Below are 16,319 nucleotides of genomic sequence, written 5' to 3'. Positions count from 1 at the left end.
TCAGGCAGAGTTGGGAAATGAACCAGTGCTTTATATCCCCGTCTTCATTGCAGGGTCACCTCTCCTTCCCTATCTGTGTTGCTCACAACAGCCCTTATGCAAGGGGAAGACACAAAGCAATCTTAATTAAACACATTTGAAAATGTTTCTCACAAATGAGCAAGTGAAGGGATATAATGATGATCCAATCTACTTCCATTTCTCCCAGGAAGAAGGAGAGAAGGGAGGGAATGAGGGCAGGAAGAAATACAGCCGGGTGTTGGTGTTTCGGTGCTGAGCCATGGGGAAGGACCCTAGGAGCAGAGCAAAGTGGATGACTCTCCTGTTGAACAATGGAGGGAGAACAATGGAAATCAGAGCTCTGCTTCGAGGGAAAAGACAGAGCTGCAGCAGCTCCAAGAAATCTATGCATCGTGCTGTTGCTGCTCTGAAAGGCAAGCCCTTCAAAACCAAATCTCTCTCTCCAGTTCTCTGCCCTTTTCATATTAGCATCACAGAGCCCAAAGGGGTGGGCTCAAGCCCTGCACCACCTCCCAGGTTACGTATTTACACAGAGCTGAGACACTGAACACAGAGGAGAGGCGTCCAGTAGTTAAGAATGGCCTTTTTACAATTTGTTGTACTTTCTTTTTCAGTCAGGCTTCCTTGGTTTCCTGGCAGACAAAGGAGACTGAGTAGCTAGGGTTTTGCTGAGGCTGACCTAATCACAGCTGCAGCTTCAAGGGGCAGTCCGGCATTCCTGACCCTCAGTCAAGCTCTCCCTCCTTCCCTTTGTGCTGACACCACTTTGTATGGCCACACAGTAAGCCAAGCCAGGGATCTGTCTGGTAATGAATGAAAGGAAAAAACAAACCGAAGGAAGAGTGGTAGATTTTAGCTGTCTCACTCCCCATCACAGCTGCTACGCCAGCAGCACTCCTACATGTGAGAAACTCCCAGTGCAAGTGTGGTCCAACTGCTCTTCGGACATATGGTGATGATTCCAGTTCTCAGGTGACATAAGGATGGACATCAGCCCTGGTCAGGAAAAGCAGAAGCCCTTCCTCATGCCTACACGCCCTTGATCTCACCACCAAGCTCACAGGCTCCTTTCTGTGGATGGCCACCTCAACTAGTGTAGTCATTGCTCCTGCTAGAGGTGAGGATCGGCTGCAGGACCACTAGCTGCCGAACGCTTCTTTCCCTTCTATGCTTAAATCCCCCTGAACTTTTAACAGAGTAAATTCAACTGGTGAGAAAGGAATCAAAGGTCCAGTTTGAATCACAGACGTAGCAGGGAGCAGTATGAATTTTATTTCTTTATCATGAATGACAGCTCAGATTCTTCAGTCCAAGTATTAACTGTTGTCATTGACTAGTTCCATAAAATGTCTTCTCAGAGAGTAGGAACAATATAATGTGCTTTATCTAAACAACCAATACTATGTAGATTTAGGACGTCTCTTTGAAATTACCTTGCCTTTTTATCTGGGAGAATGAAAATGTCCTACTACATGCTAACAAGAGAATTAGCAGATTTCCACCTCATGATGTCTTCCAGTTCGAACTGTCTGCCTTTTCAGAAAATATGCATTAATGAAACACAATGCATTGAATCTGTTGAAAGAGACACTACATGAAATTCTGTGCAGGTGGCCAAATTGAAAAAATACATGGGCATCCTGACTTTAAAATCTGTGGCCATATGATCTGCAGATTAAGAAAAATAATGAAGGTTTCTTGTTATTGCTGATTGAATTGTCCTGTGCTGAATTATCCTATGGGAACTGTCCCACTGAGATCATCGAGCTGTTAGCTGAGGTGAAGAAAAACAGAAGAAATGATGGGGACCCTGGAATTATTCACTTAAGCCATCTGTGAATAGTGTCAACTAGCAAGGAAATTCAAGTGTTTGACAGTGGATCTAGGAACTGTTATTGAACTCATAACAAACTATTTATTATTTTATTCATGTATGAACTGTTCACCCCCATATAGTAGCACACATGCAAAACAACAAGCTATTCCTCAAACTCACTAAGTATCAATATCGCAGCTCAAAACTGAAGAGGAATAAACATTATTGACCATTTCTTCTCCCTCAGATTAGAAAGAACCAGAATTGTCTTCCTCTCCTTCAAATCCCCATCCGAGTTGAAATAAATTGTTAGGAGGAGAATACATAAATCCCAGTTTTCTGCTTCCTCTGCTCTGGGATTTCACTTGTTCTTCAAAAACAGGGAAACCCCAGCTGCCTTTCCAGCTGTTCATTGAGCTCCAAATGTCAGTGCACCTGCTGCTGGTTTTCTTAATGACATGAATATGTGCTGAATGGAGAAAGCATATAAATCAGCCTTGCCCAATAAACAAAAAGCAAGGGGATACTGGGTCCTTTTTGTGAAAAAAATGAGTTATTTCTGGAGACAATGCCTTTTCAAAACGTTGTATGTTTTCTAGTAGTGATGATAAAGACAAGAAGTCTGAGAAAGTAACTCAGAGGTGAAGATGGATTCAAGTATGTTTCTGAACTGGACTGGTACAGCTGTTTTGCCACCTGAGCGGAACATGAAGGGTGAAAAGCTGTGCTGCATCCCTGGGTAAGAGGCAGGAGAACCGCGTGTGTCTTCTAGAGCGGTGAGTGAAGATCACCATGAGAAGGCACCTATTCTGTCAAGTTCACACCTGCATGAATGTCTGGGCTCCATTGTATCTGCATGAAAATAATATTAAAAAGTTAATGGAACTCAAATATAATCATCCACAAAGTCTAATTGGTGGATTTCAATGTGTGCTGATGCAATGCAGGGCCAAGACAATCTTTGTAATATTGCTGGAAACATAGCAAAGAAATCTGAAGGATGAATGCAAAATGGATTATTTATATAGCTGCCTTCCCCACTCCACAAACACACATAAGGGATTTCCATTTTACAAAGCTGTCATTTTTCCACTGTTCCTTGTTATTTCATGCACTCCTAAAATCTGACTATTCCTAGATCTGCTGAAGTAAAGCTGAGACTGACGTACAACTGGATTCACCATTAAATACAGAAAGCCCTGCCAGAACCTTGAGTATTGAAAATTGCTAAAGGCAGCTGGACACTGTGGACAAGGTCCTCAGATGACCTGAGCTGGCACCACCAGCCCCGTGACGCTGCTCTGTGGGCAGCCAGGTCACAGAGAGCCCTGTGCTGTGAAAGGCCTGCTTGGGATCGGAGGGAAGAGAAGGTGGTTACTTTTTTTTTTAATTTCAGTCTTACAGAAATCTTACAGCCAACAAAATAACCCAAATATCTTGTTTTCTGAGGAGTGGGACCTGAAAGGCACAAAATGCTGACAGTTGCTCCTGAAATTGATGGAAATTCAAAACTCAACATCTTTCACTGCTGCAGTTCCTGCCCTTAGGGATGCCATCTCTCAATGGCTCCCAGCCCAAGAGGACAGTGCCAGTTTATCCCGTATATTTGATTCAGTACTATTCTTCCTTACCATACATTCTCTTCTCCTGGAGTGTTTTGAGCTGAACTTGTAAAATAGATTTTGGCTTACAGGAAAATAGTCTAAGTAAATGTTTAAGGAAAAAATGTTAATGACCTCATGCTCTAAACTTAGGAAGAATAAATTTGGAGAAAGGGAGGAAGACTTGATTTCCAGTGAAAAGCTCTAACATGTTGCTGACTGAAACCAGCTGGGACTTTATTCTTTGATTTAATTCCTCTGTGCATGGGGACTGGTAAAGAAGACATTATTACTGTGGAGAAGCACTTTAGATAAGCTGCTGTGATACTCACATTGTAAATTTCAACCTGTCTTTTCCTGGATTTGGGCTTTCTTCTTACTAATTCGAACACTCTGAAGCTTGCATAATGAAATGTGCTTACTTAGAAAAGTTTTTGCCAGCATGTATACGCTCCGTGGGTTATCATTATAGGCTGCTAATGAAAAATCTTTCGGTCAATCTGACATCTGTTGTCTTGTGCCTAGAAAAGCACTCCTTGCAAAAAATAGACTTCATCGTGTGATAATTCTGCATGACAGTTCTTCCTCAGCTTGGTAGTGATGATGGTCTCCCAGGTAAGCTTATAGAGATCATCTGGTTATGAACATGTGATTGATATTCATCTTACATCATCTTCACATGACTTTCTTTTGTCATATTAGGGGAATTTTATTACTGGTCTTTGGCCTATAGGTAAGAGGTAATCATTGTCTGAATGATGAACGAACTAATTATTTATAGGGGTAGATTGACATTTAGCATGGCCACAAAATAAGGCAGGGACTACTTGTTCCCCTATTTATACTTCTAAATGCTAACCCCATTAATCTTTAAGTTCTGTTTTGACCTCTGAGCAGTGCGCAGGTATTAAGGATGAAGCAGAATGCAAAGTAGTTTGTCATGGCTGAGCTCCTCGGACACACTGGGTTAGTAGCTGTTACCCATTGCCTTGGGTTACAGAGAGAGGCTGGTGTGAGTGCTTCAGTTGCTTGTGAAAGGGACATTCAGAAGGTGATTTATAACTTTAAGTAATGCATGTGCTACTTTGTCAACAAAAGCACCCATAAGGAAATGCACTGAGTTTTGAAAACAGATAAGTAAACCGTATGTTCAAGTAGCTGCTCCCAGCTGAATTGCAGTGAGAAGGACTAGCACTCTTTTCCAACTCAGCGGGCAGACATTCAGAGGGTGCTGAGGTCCAGCCTCAGGCTCAGCAGCATTCATATACAGAGGCGTCAGGGGAGATACATTTACTTCTTTGACAGTTTATGTCTTGATTGGCAGCATGAATTCAACCAGGAGTGAAAAACTTCTGGGGGACATAATGGATGGGTCTGAAAAGCCAGCCGGACATGATACACACTTCCATCTTTGATCATGTAAATAGAAAGGTGGGAGTGGTATAGAGTATTTAAGACATGTGACAAGTTGGTTACATTTACCTCACTGACAAATTTGTGCAAGTAGAAACTGAGCTCTTTGCCTTGATGGTGATATTTTGCTTAGGAGTCCCCATATGTTCCTTTGGAAGATATATGTGCACACGTTGTTCAGTTTTGGAGTTCACCTCAGCTGGACCACGCTGGCTGTGAGCAGCATGCACAGAGATTAGGGCTGACATAACCGGATACGTGCTGGATTGATGATCTGTGGCACATGCAGTTAGTTGTTCAGGGTTTGAAGGGCATCCAGAAATTCCCAGCAAATGTCCGACAGCCTGCTCCCTAAATACAATTTCTGTCTAGAAAAGGAGTGTCTTTCTAGGGAAATACAATTTCTTATGGCATCCCTAACACTTAGCTATTTACCAGGCAGACTCTTTAAAGACAGACTTCATCAGCTGGAGCCCACAGCATTTCCCTGCTGTGAACATGAGAAATACATCACCATGGCAAGACAAGCCCCAAGTCTGTGCAGTTGCCAGCTTGTGACTGCCTCATCTTTCTCAGTCCCATTGCTAAACAACTATATCCTCCCCTCAGCTCTCTTCATTCCTGAAGGATTCCCTCCATCTGCAGCATGCAACATTGCCCAGACCTCAGCCAAGTGGCTGCTGTCTTCCCTCTGTGCAGCAGGGCTGGTTTTAGGGAGAGGTGGGGCACAGTGAGAGACAAGGACCTGGTATGGAAGGCAGGAAGGTTAGATAACGCAGCTAAAAACCCTAAGCCTGGGCCAGAAAGCAGGTTTTGGCTGTTCTTGATAGCTGACAGATGATACCTGGTATCTGTAGTCCATTCATCAAAACTGGGATCCTCTGAGCAGAGCTCAGACACCGTGCTGCCTGTTCATTTCACCCTGGCTTCTCCCAGGCATCCTGTGTGGAAGCAGGGGCATGTCATCATCCTCCTTCTGCTGGAGACCCCAACACAGCAGTCACACACTGCCCTTTGCCACTTGAGCCTAACTGGGCCTGATTGTATCTGTTGTTGATCTGGGTACCCCAGTGTGGTGGTATCTTTGGGTACTTTTCTATCCTTGCATCTTCATGAGGACCCAACTGAGCTTTAGATTTGCTAAGTAGGAGTCAAGGTATGTCAGCCCCTTTGAGTTCTGTTTATTAAAAACCCTGGTGGTAGAAAGCAAAAAAACAAGCAGTATATACGTTTTTATCATTAGACTTACTACCTTCCAAAACTTTCTGCCAAATTGGCATGGCAATCCAGAAAACCAGAAGCTGCTGCGACTATGAGAAATGAATGGTTTCAGTTAACACATGCTATACTATATCAGGACGTCTACAAGTAGTGTTTAACTGGAAATGCCGTTTGTTCAGTGCCAAGCCACGAACAATTGCAGTAAATAAGAATGAGGCATGCCTTAAATGTCTTTTATTTTAGGAGGGGGCTTTAGGAGACATGAACAGTTCCTTCAGACATAAAATCTGTGTTTAATAAATAAATTCAATAAACAATTACTTTGTGTTTCTTCAGAGCCAGGCATAAACAAAAACGTAATGTCATGGCTGTGAGCATTATGAAAACCAGGGAGGAAAGTGAGGGCTTGCAGAACTTGATCCATTCCTCCAGGGACTGATAGGGGGAAACAGGGACTTGTGCAGCTGTCGGCACTGTTACTATGACTGGTGTTAATGGGAAAGCTTGACTGGTATTAATGGGAAATGCTGTAGCCTCATAGCCCTGTAAAAGAGCAAGTTCTTGCAGCTTCTGTGGAATAAAACAGGCTGTTTCTTGTGCAGTGGGAAGAGTCTTTTTTCACACCTACATAGTTTAGAAAGCTCAAAGGGAGGCAAAAAAAAAAAAAAAAAAAAAGACATGTGCAGAGACCTCGACATATTGCTGATTCAGTAGCAGTAACTTTAACTTTTATACTGTGACCGGTGGTGAATTGCCCAGACTAGTGTATCTCAATATCCTGGTGTACTGAGAGGCTGGTGGGGCCCAGAAGCAAACACGAGTCCTGCTTACATGAGAAAAAGGCAGTGCCAGCTCCAGAGAAATGCAGCCATCCCATGAGCCTGAGAAGCAGACGGATAAGATGAAGACCAGCTGTGACAGATGGACATCTTCTGAAGGGCAGGTTCAAATGGGGTTGCATACCATGCTGACAAGGGGATGAATGCTACCCTAATCTTAAACGTATGTGTGCTTTAATCTTTCCCATCCACATTTATCACATTTTCTCTCTCTCCACACTTTTCCTTTCTCTTCCTCTTTTCTTCTCATTCATACTACTTCCTTCCATTTGCCATTTTTACCTCCAGCTTTTTCTCTATTCTTTCTCACCATCTCTGCCTTTTGCCTTTGCTTCTCATGTCCTTCTCTGTGGCTCAAGTAAGCCCTGCCAGACTGGAAAGTCTGTACTCTTTCCAAGACAGAGAAGAGATTAGAAGCATCAGCTCCATTTGGGTCATGCTACCATCTGCCAAATAGATGGAGACAATGAAATCCTGATGTTCTGGCTGGCAGCAGATATCCACATCCAGTCCGGTGCAGTTTACCCTGTTCACAATTAGGCAAAACCTAACCAAAGTGTTCTGCTTCCCCAGTGCCATGCCAGGGGGTGCAGGGAGGTCACGCAGGTGTCGCAGAAGACCTTGTGCATTTGGGTCTCCAACACAAGACTGCAGCACAGCATTGCCCTTCCACTGTCCCATTTCCTCCCAAATAACCTCTGAGCTTTGAACAACTTATTTTTCCCTTTCTCAGAGACTTTTTTTCAGCTACCCACCTGGCTCCTCCTGAGTGGAGAGAGACTCAGCAAGTTTGGAGCCTGGCTCCTGGCTGGTGACCTGTTTCCCTGTGGCTGGGGAGGAATTTCCAGAGGACGAATGGTATGCGTGCCGATCTCAGGGGAACTGGGGAGGTGCCAAACGTAACCAGCAAACTGGGCCAGGAAAGGCCCCACATACGCTTTCACCAGAGGAAAGGAATGTTTGTGGAAACTGGGAATAGTGGAGCTTATTCCAGCTGAGCATAGCTGTCGCCCTGCGACAAGCACCACGATAGCAAGACAGGAGGAGCCAGGTTATTGCTGCAGCCTGGAGCACCTCAGGGTGGATAAAAAGAATTACCGACTAAGGGTTAGCCACTGAGTAGGCAAGGGAGCCCTGTGACTTGTGGTGCAGACTCAGGCTGATTTAGTATCTCTGCATTAGCAAGTATGCTGGGGGGATAGATCATAAAGCTGCCATAGCAATAGCCAAATAAAACGAGGTTTCGGGGTAATAAGAGACATAGGGACAATAGAGGCATACAGGATCCCTTCCTCTGCTTTCTTTCCTTCCAGTGGGAGAGAAAACCCCACAGATGACTGTCCCCTTGGGGACTTTTGTCTATGTGTCTCCCCACAAGTGTTATTTGCAGCTTATCCTCAAGTTGCTTTTTTTTTTTTGTTGTGATGCTTTGATATGTTTTCTCCTCTGCTTCCCACCATCAGCTATCCATGTAGCTGACCTGCATGAGCTTCACCCACGCCAGTGCCATTTTGCTGAAAAACACTTTAACCAACAAATAACGCCTTTGGGCTGGAAGCTTTTAACAATCAAGGTTACTACAGGAAACCACATTCCAGACAATGACTGAGATTGTGGCCTCACTGCTGAGAGTGGCAAAACTCCCATTGACTTCAGCGGTGCTGGTTTGCACATTTCAGTGCTTTTAAAGTTAAAGCAAGGAGCAGACTGGTTTGCCCACTTCAAGACACTTGCACAGCTCCCTGTTTTGCTGCAGCCAGGTCCATGTCTCCAGTGAGCTTCTCTGCACCTTGAATGGACTCAGCTCCCTTCAGCAGACCCACCAGGGTGCAGAGGGAGAATGCATGGTTTTGCAGAGCCCGGGTTCAACGTGGGTGCAGGCTGTGCACTCGGTCAAGCACCAGTGTTCATTTCCCACACCCTAGGCTTGGCCTTATGGGTCCTGCCCTGCCTTGAACCTGAGCACAGGCACCGCGTGCAAAGTTAATTGCTCCACCACTCAGTGCTTTACCTCAGCAATTTACATCTTGCCTGTCACTATTTGAGTAATCAGTCTCTGCCACCTGATGATGTTCATTAAGACCTGCTGACTTTCCTTTCAATGACATTGTACTATTCAGTGCTTCTGACAGGATTTCTTTCTGCCTGAGAAGTCATTATGCTCCTGCTGAATCTGGCATGATCTACCCCAAGAAAACAAGAAAAGCACTTTATGCTTCAGAAACAGAATTTAAAAAAAAATCACCACTATTAACAACATACAGAACTACATGCACACAGTCATCCTGAAGAGATCTGGGGCAAGTGATTTAATGACTCCATGCCTCACAATGAAAAAGGATGCTAACATTTCCTCTCCTTAATTACACTGAAAGTTCTTTGGAGAAAGAAAGATTTGGGTTTTAGTCTGTGTGTTTGCATAATGCCAGGTACTCATGGGGTCTCTGGGCCCAGCAGTTGAGTGTAAGATAATCAGGAGGGGACTCTCAGAGTGCTCTACAGTCTTTGCATGTATACATGAGTTATTTCATTCATAACAGAGCTGCTTCACCTACGGCAGGAAACATTGGCTTAACAGCATGCATTAAGAGCAGTGAGGCGGTTGTTAAAGGTAAGGTGAAGGGAGCTATTTCCATGTGAAAGTGTAAGGAGGTATTTAAATGGCAGGAGGTGCTTCTGAGCTGGACTTCGGTTGGAACATGAGGACCCTTGTGCAAACTGATCTGGATCCCATGACAGTTCTATACCTGGGACTGAAGCAAATAGATGGGACACTACAGCATGCAGGAATCCTAAAAAAATGACCAAAGTGACAGCAAATGTCTTACTGACTTGCCAGTCCTCAGTACTGTGATGGAACTGGGATCACTTAGAAGATTCTACTGGTGCCACTTTCACTATGTCAGTAGACATAGTTCTCACTTAGTCTAGCACATATCAAAGACAAAACAGCTCTACCTCGTGTGTCTTCCTTTTGTTGCTTACCCAGATTTGCTCAAAATTGTCTAGCTCCTTTCTCTTTTTAACTTTTGAGTGTGTCAACCAGTTTATGACTGTAAGACCTGGAAGCTTTAGCCATTTTTTGGCTGCTTTCTGTGGTGAAAAGATCCTCAGAATCACTTAGATCCTTCCTTGCTAGCAGCATGACTGCTTTTATAGAGTACAATATCCGTGATCTAAACTAAAACGTGGAAGCTTCTATAATCTATCCTCCCCTTGATCTCATCAGTTTATCATCATTGCCCTAGAAAAGATTATAAACTTTGATTTTTTTAAGCATCCTTTGTATGTCTTTCAGTGTCAGGTATCCACTGTGAATTCTGATTCAGGGATCATCCTCCATGCAGGTCAAATTAACTAAGTCTGCCCCTAAAGGAGCATTTGGGGAATCAGGACATACTAGAAAGGATTTTGATTACAGTTGCAGCCCTACCCTACTGTATATTTATCCTACATAGGTTAAATCCGTTCAGAGACTGTTATATTCCAGCTACCTTTCGCAACACCAAGCAGCTTTCCTGGGTACTAATAACTAATCCCTTTTCAGCCCCTTCTTCAGTCCTCTTCCTGCTCTTCCTGCAATAAATGTTTGTTTAATAGCTTCAGACTGCCACCGCAGCTGATGCCCAAGGGATCTGCCACAAGGAACGGGAGGGCCACGTCTGTGCCGCACAGCAAAGCATAAGGCAGAGATGTCAGAGCCAGAAGCAGTACGACCATATCACTGTGGCACTGGGTCTAACCAGGTGATTGTTGTTGAAAGGCAGAGCTCATTCCCTTGGGCACATGCCATGCACGTGACTATCACCCTGCTGGGACACCAGCTGGAATCCCTGCACTGTCCCGTGATGTGCAAGGCAGGCAGCTTGCCTCGGCCCTGGGTCTGTAATCTCTGCTCCACACACTATTGTGCCATGCAGATATTGTAGTTGCCTCCTTAGTTCATTAATTCTCAAATATTTTCCAGACCTGCTTGAAAACATATTTTTGTCTTTGCTTTCTTCTAATTTCTTCAAGGGCAGAAAACATTCTTCTAATACCTCCTTCCTACTACTTGCAGTGTAGGACAGTTTGGTTTTTAAGGATCTATATTTAGGTCTATGACTTACCTTTATACTCATCTCTTATACAACTCTTTGCAAAGGAATTCAGGAAGTAAAAGCATAAGAATATAAATTGTCTTCTTCAGGTCATCCAGCTGCAAAGCTAGTTCCTCTGAATTTCAATCCCGGACTGCCCTTCAGGCAGTGCCTCCCTCTCTTTACAGGTACAGTTGCAATACTTGGTGAGGTAATAATTCGCATCAGACAAATAAACCCCCAGACCAGAAGACTCCAGCCTACAAACAGGCATTCCCAGGAACTGGTACAGATTTATGGAACAGACTCGGGGTAGGTGGGAAAAACCTCTGCAGCAGATCGATCAAGCCTTTTGCAGCTCCAGTGAGGTCACTGGCATGGGTCCAACAAGCAGGGAAGTTGGGGCAGCTGAGGTAATTTTCCAAGTGATCACGTGGGAGCCAGAGAAAAGGGAAATATTGCATTTTCACCATAGGAAGAAACATTCTTTACACAGCCAGGCTTAGACAGAGTTGGCTCTGTTTCATAACATTTCATATCTTTCATTGTTTTATGTGCACTATATATTTTAAGAATTGGATAACAATGGCTTTATGGAAATTAAAGGACGTTAAATAGATATTGCATTTTAAAATGTTCTTGTAGCCAGTCCAGCTGGTGTAATTTCTTTTTAACCTTGGACCAGACCTTTGGAAACCTCAGCATGTCTTAAATAAGGCAAGGCCATAACGTGGTATACTGAAGGTCTGCTGGGCATATATGCGTATATGTGTTTGACCATTTGTGTTGTAATTACATGTTGTGTTCAGGCCACATTCCCTTTGCTCGTGCTGTCCAAGACAAAAATGTCAAACAAGTGCTACTGTCAGCGGTGGAATCCCAGAAGTTGCTCAAGAAGGGAGTGCCTGGCTGTAAGGGTGCAATATGAGATGGGGGGGGAGAGAGGCAAAAAAGGTCAAAAGGTGTGGGGATGCAGTGCATGCCCTAATCTCCAAGGCGCTCATCCTTTGCCCACGCAGCAAGATCACCAGCAACCTGGTACGTAACAAATGATCACAGAGTACAGAATATGTTAAACACTGCTTCCTTATAAAAGGACTTGCTGGCTTTCTAGCAACAACCAGTCTCTCTTTCTCTTCTACATAGTCCTCCCTCTCCTGGCACTGGAGAGCTGCCAGCCTGCTGTAGCAAAGCCCACAAGCAGAAGCAGTCTGCAAAAGTTGCTCAGGTAGCAGCTGCTCCGTCAAACTCACAAACTCAGTTGCCACAACACTAGAGCAAATACTAAAAGCTTGCACTGTTGTGGGGAAATCAAGGAGGATGGACCTTCTGTTCTTCCAAGTAATTCCTTCTGCAGAAAGCCTCTAAGGAGAACAAACTGTTCCCCTGGTGTTATGGAACAACCATCTGACTTTCACCAGGCACTAGAGACTGGGTACAAAATAATGCATGTGGACCAGATAGATCTGGATGCGACTGTAATACTGCTTCTGAGGTCTCGAAGGCACAGCACAGCCATTCCCCAAAAGCATGAAACCTCAGTGGTGCTAATATAGCAAAAATGTCCTTTTCTCACTGATGGGTGAAAAGAGTTTTACCTTCTTATTTTGTGTCTTTCAACATCTCCTTTTCCAGCCTCCACTGAGGGGCAAACTTACCATTGCAGCTGCTTCTCCACTGTCCAAGAAGCCACAACCACAAGAAATCGTACTGCATCTTCACTCCCTGAGCAACCACGTAGCAAGCATGCTACTGTTTGTGTGCCATTTATTTGAATCAGGAAGCCCTTACAGCAAATAAACTACAGCCAGCTGAGATGAAACATGCTAATAAGGATTGCTTTAATGTTTCTCCTCAGGGAACAGGCAATTCTTATAGTGCAGATCTGAAGCTAACTTCTGCTCTCCAATGTATTGGTACTCGTCAGAGCAGTTTGATGAAAGCAACTGGGTGGCAAGCAGTGACACTGTCTCTGGTTACCACAGCTGCATGGGGTTTTTTGTTCATTTTTTGTTGTCAAAGAACAGGATTTGTTCCTTGGTTTCTCCAGCAAAAACATCTCTTAAGATCTGGAATTCTTATTTGGGACCTTCAGAAATTAATACGACCTCACCTCTACCATCGCATAGGGAATATTACTCAGTAGAGACCTAACATTACCTTTTCTCCCTAGAGTGGTGCTTCACAAAATCTGAGAGGGTAATACCATACAGCTAAGCCTACAAGAGGCTCAAGGAAACCTGAGATGATGACAAGCAAATTATTTTGTCACCACTCAGGATCTTTTCTTTATTATTCTGAACATGTCCATCCTGGGGACCACGCTTTGCCTGTGACTTCTGGACCAATGTCCACAGCTGGATCTAGGCAGGCTGAGGAGTGTGTGAGATTTTTAACGCTGGCTGAGGGAGTTTAAAAAAAAAAAAAAAAAAAAAAAGCGCTCAGTTTTCCTGCCAGAAATGCTTTTTTTCCCATTCATTGATGCTCGTAAAAGCAAAGGGAAAAGGGAGGTGGCAGTCTGGAGCTCCCACTCACCAGTCAGCATAAGTATGTTCACCTTTCTTCACGTCTGACTTTTTTCTTGAGCCAAAGCTTAAATATTTGGTTACAAGGGCTGGGCATCCAAGGTTGCCCCAGTGCCCCCTAGAGAAAAAACAGTAAAAGCTAGCCCTTGTTTTATCTGATATTGACTGTTGATTTCTATTGCAAACAATAACTGTTGGTAATTAAAGCAGGACCCTTTGTTCTACTGTTTTGTAAACAATCTGGACTACTAGTCAACATGGAGATGATATGCAGATCTGTCTTTCATTTCCATCAGACCAGATGCTGATCTGTCTTTCCTTTTCCATTGCAAAACTCAGATCAGGAGTTGGATAAGACTTAAATGACTGAGGTTTAACCCAGACAAGAGTCAGTTGTCCTTTGTGGAGGGAGGGAAGAGCTCTGAGTGTACAGAAGGGTGTGTTGTGCCTCGGTACTTAAATTTCCTCTTAGGTTTCTAAGCAATTCAAAAATTAGGACAGTGCTTTGGCCCTCTAGATACTGCAGATTAGGATAGGATTGGTTAGGCTGACACATAGCTAGTTTAGGGGAGTGGAGGTTCTCTGAAGTAGCTATTGTTGAAGGAGTCATGCCTCTAAAACAATTTGGAGCTGAATAGTCCCAGCAGCTGTGGAGAAGAAATCTGGTTTCCTCCTCAGCAGATGTCTGTATACAATATTTGTGAGAACTGAACTCCTTATCACAACAGGGAATGAATCTTCTCTTCCCTCTGAAGTCTCCAAAAACAAGCTCTAGAGTTTCCAGCTTGAAAACAATCTGCTTTCCCAAAAGGCACAATAGAGTTCTGACATTTTCCTGTAAATATTCATGGTGATTAAAATTGGACTTTAATAGTTACATGGATTCCTTTTAGGGTTGTGGTGGTGGTGTTGTTTAATTAAAATAAGTGTGTTAGCAAAAGTGAAGAACATCCTTAAATTGCATAGTGATTATTCTGTGGAAATGAACCTCTTTCTTTTTGCTTTTTTTCCATTTCATAGGTAAGGTGGACTCATTCTTCCAAAAGGTAGAGTTGTTTTTTTCACATATGAAGATCTAGTTCTGATTTTCTCACCTTTTTATGTGTCATCCCTGGAAAGACAAACTCTTATCTACAGAATTAAGGGATTTTATGATGACGATTGGTGTCATTACCGCTATTATACAGTAAAAGAAAAGTAAGGTACATGCAGGTATAATGACTCATCCAATATCATCCAAGAGGCTGATGAAAAAGCTGGGGAAAGAACCTGCCATTCTGAGTCCCAGGTCAATGCCCTGTCAGTGAGCCCCCACTAACTGTAAGGAACAATTAAGCATACATACAGCCTTAGCAGAATTGCATAGCTCTTCATTGCTTCATTCAGCCATTGCCTCCCCTACAAAATCAAAACCAAACCCAAATAGCATACTAGAAAGGAACCAGCTATAATGAGGAAGACATGGGAGACTGGGGTGGGGAGGGGGGCATCTGAATTCTTGATTTTTTAATAGACTCCGGTTCCTTTAAGTATCTGTGAATTTCAACATCAGAACCAAATAAATCTTTTGGGAGGTGTTTCCTTTCTCCACTTCCAGCAGCTACCGAACCCGTGCCAAATACCAGAGGAGAGAATAAAACAAAAAAGGGAAAGGACATCATCACTAGCTTTTAAGTAAGCATCTCCTATGCAATCCAATAGTCCCAAACCATTTCATATATTACTGTCACACACTTGAATATAAATATGTCGTAACTATATATTGTCATAGTGGCAGCTGAAGCATAAGAACACCTCAGGTAGCTTTCTCTATGTTGTATGTGCTAGTCTGTCAGGGTAGGGTCGCAGGCATTCCTAGGCACCTTGCACAATCCAGGCATTGTTGTGTTTACTATTACCGGGTACCTGCCTGGTGGAGCAGAAGATTATGCCACCTGTGACTGCAAAGGCTTTTGCTTTAAGGTTTCATGACCTATAATTTTTGTCCATGCAGGAGAAAAAGGAGAAGAGAGAAAGGAAAAAGTGAGAAAAGAATGTAGTTTTTGTTCTTGGGATATTTCATATATATATTTGTATTATAATAGAATACATATATCATTTTACCTTTATGCACTTATGCATGTGTATTTTTCTATTTGTCTATATAACTATTTAGCTGACCTGTTTAATGGAGAAAAAGAATTCCAGAGTTGGGAGGGACAAATTTTACACATATGTATATATACGTATAATGGAACATAATTTCAGACCAAATCTACAAACTCAAAGTTTTCTCTTAAATAGTTTTTGATGTTCAAATCTTACCTCTGCTCCATCTGTGGGTCACAGTGGCATGAGCACTGTAATAGAACAGCAGCAGCAGCAAAGCCTTCCAAAGCATCCTCCTCTTTAAAATCGTATGTCTAGCGGTATAGTAGCTTTTTAATTTCCTACCTCCTTTCTTTTCAGGAATAAATAAATGGCTTTTCCTCTTCCCCTCCCCCTTTGAAGGAGAACCTGTCTGTTCTTCTGAGTACAGCTGAAGTCAGTGTGCAGCTCCTCTCCCAAACCAAGTCTCCTTGGGATCAGGAAACTTACTTTCACAGACAGACTTTGTTTTTATCCACATCTGGAATGACTCATGGTGCATGTGAGTTTGCTGGCAGCTGTGTGAATAAATATCATTACATTTTTGTAGTTGAGTTTCATTTGTTATATGGGCCAGTTGGAATTTATTTTTGTCCAATAAACAGCCACAAGTAACTTCATTAAAGGACACTCTTGAATTGAATCCTAGCTCTGTAGCTACTCCTCTGTAATGTAGG

General features: G+C 43.2%; 1 protein-coding gene across 1 annotated transcript in view; it reads right to left on the bottom strand.

Moving 5' to 3' along the window:
* The window catches only part of FAM180A (family with sequence similarity 180 member A), a 28,288-nt gene extending 12,240 nt beyond the window's left edge, over positions 1–16,048 (bottom strand). The window contains exon 1 of the mRNA XM_076328751.1: positions 15,820–16,048. Within this exon, the coding sequence (XP_076184866.1) occupies positions 15,820–15,895 (76 nt within the window). The 5' untranslated portion in view covers positions 15,896–16,048. The remainder of the gene's footprint in view (positions 1–15,819) is intronic.
* Between the last annotated feature and the right edge of the window lie 271 nt (positions 16,049–16,319).

Source organism: Aptenodytes patagonicus, chromosome 1 (genome assembly GCF_965638725.1).
Source record: "Aptenodytes patagonicus chromosome 1, bAptPat1.pri.cur, whole genome shotgun sequence".
In the NCBI taxonomy this organism is placed as follows: domain Eukaryota; kingdom Metazoa; phylum Chordata; class Aves; order Sphenisciformes; family Spheniscidae; genus Aptenodytes; species Aptenodytes patagonicus.
Note: the sequence above shows the minus strand (reverse complement) of the source record. Positions and strands in the feature narration are given on the sequence as shown.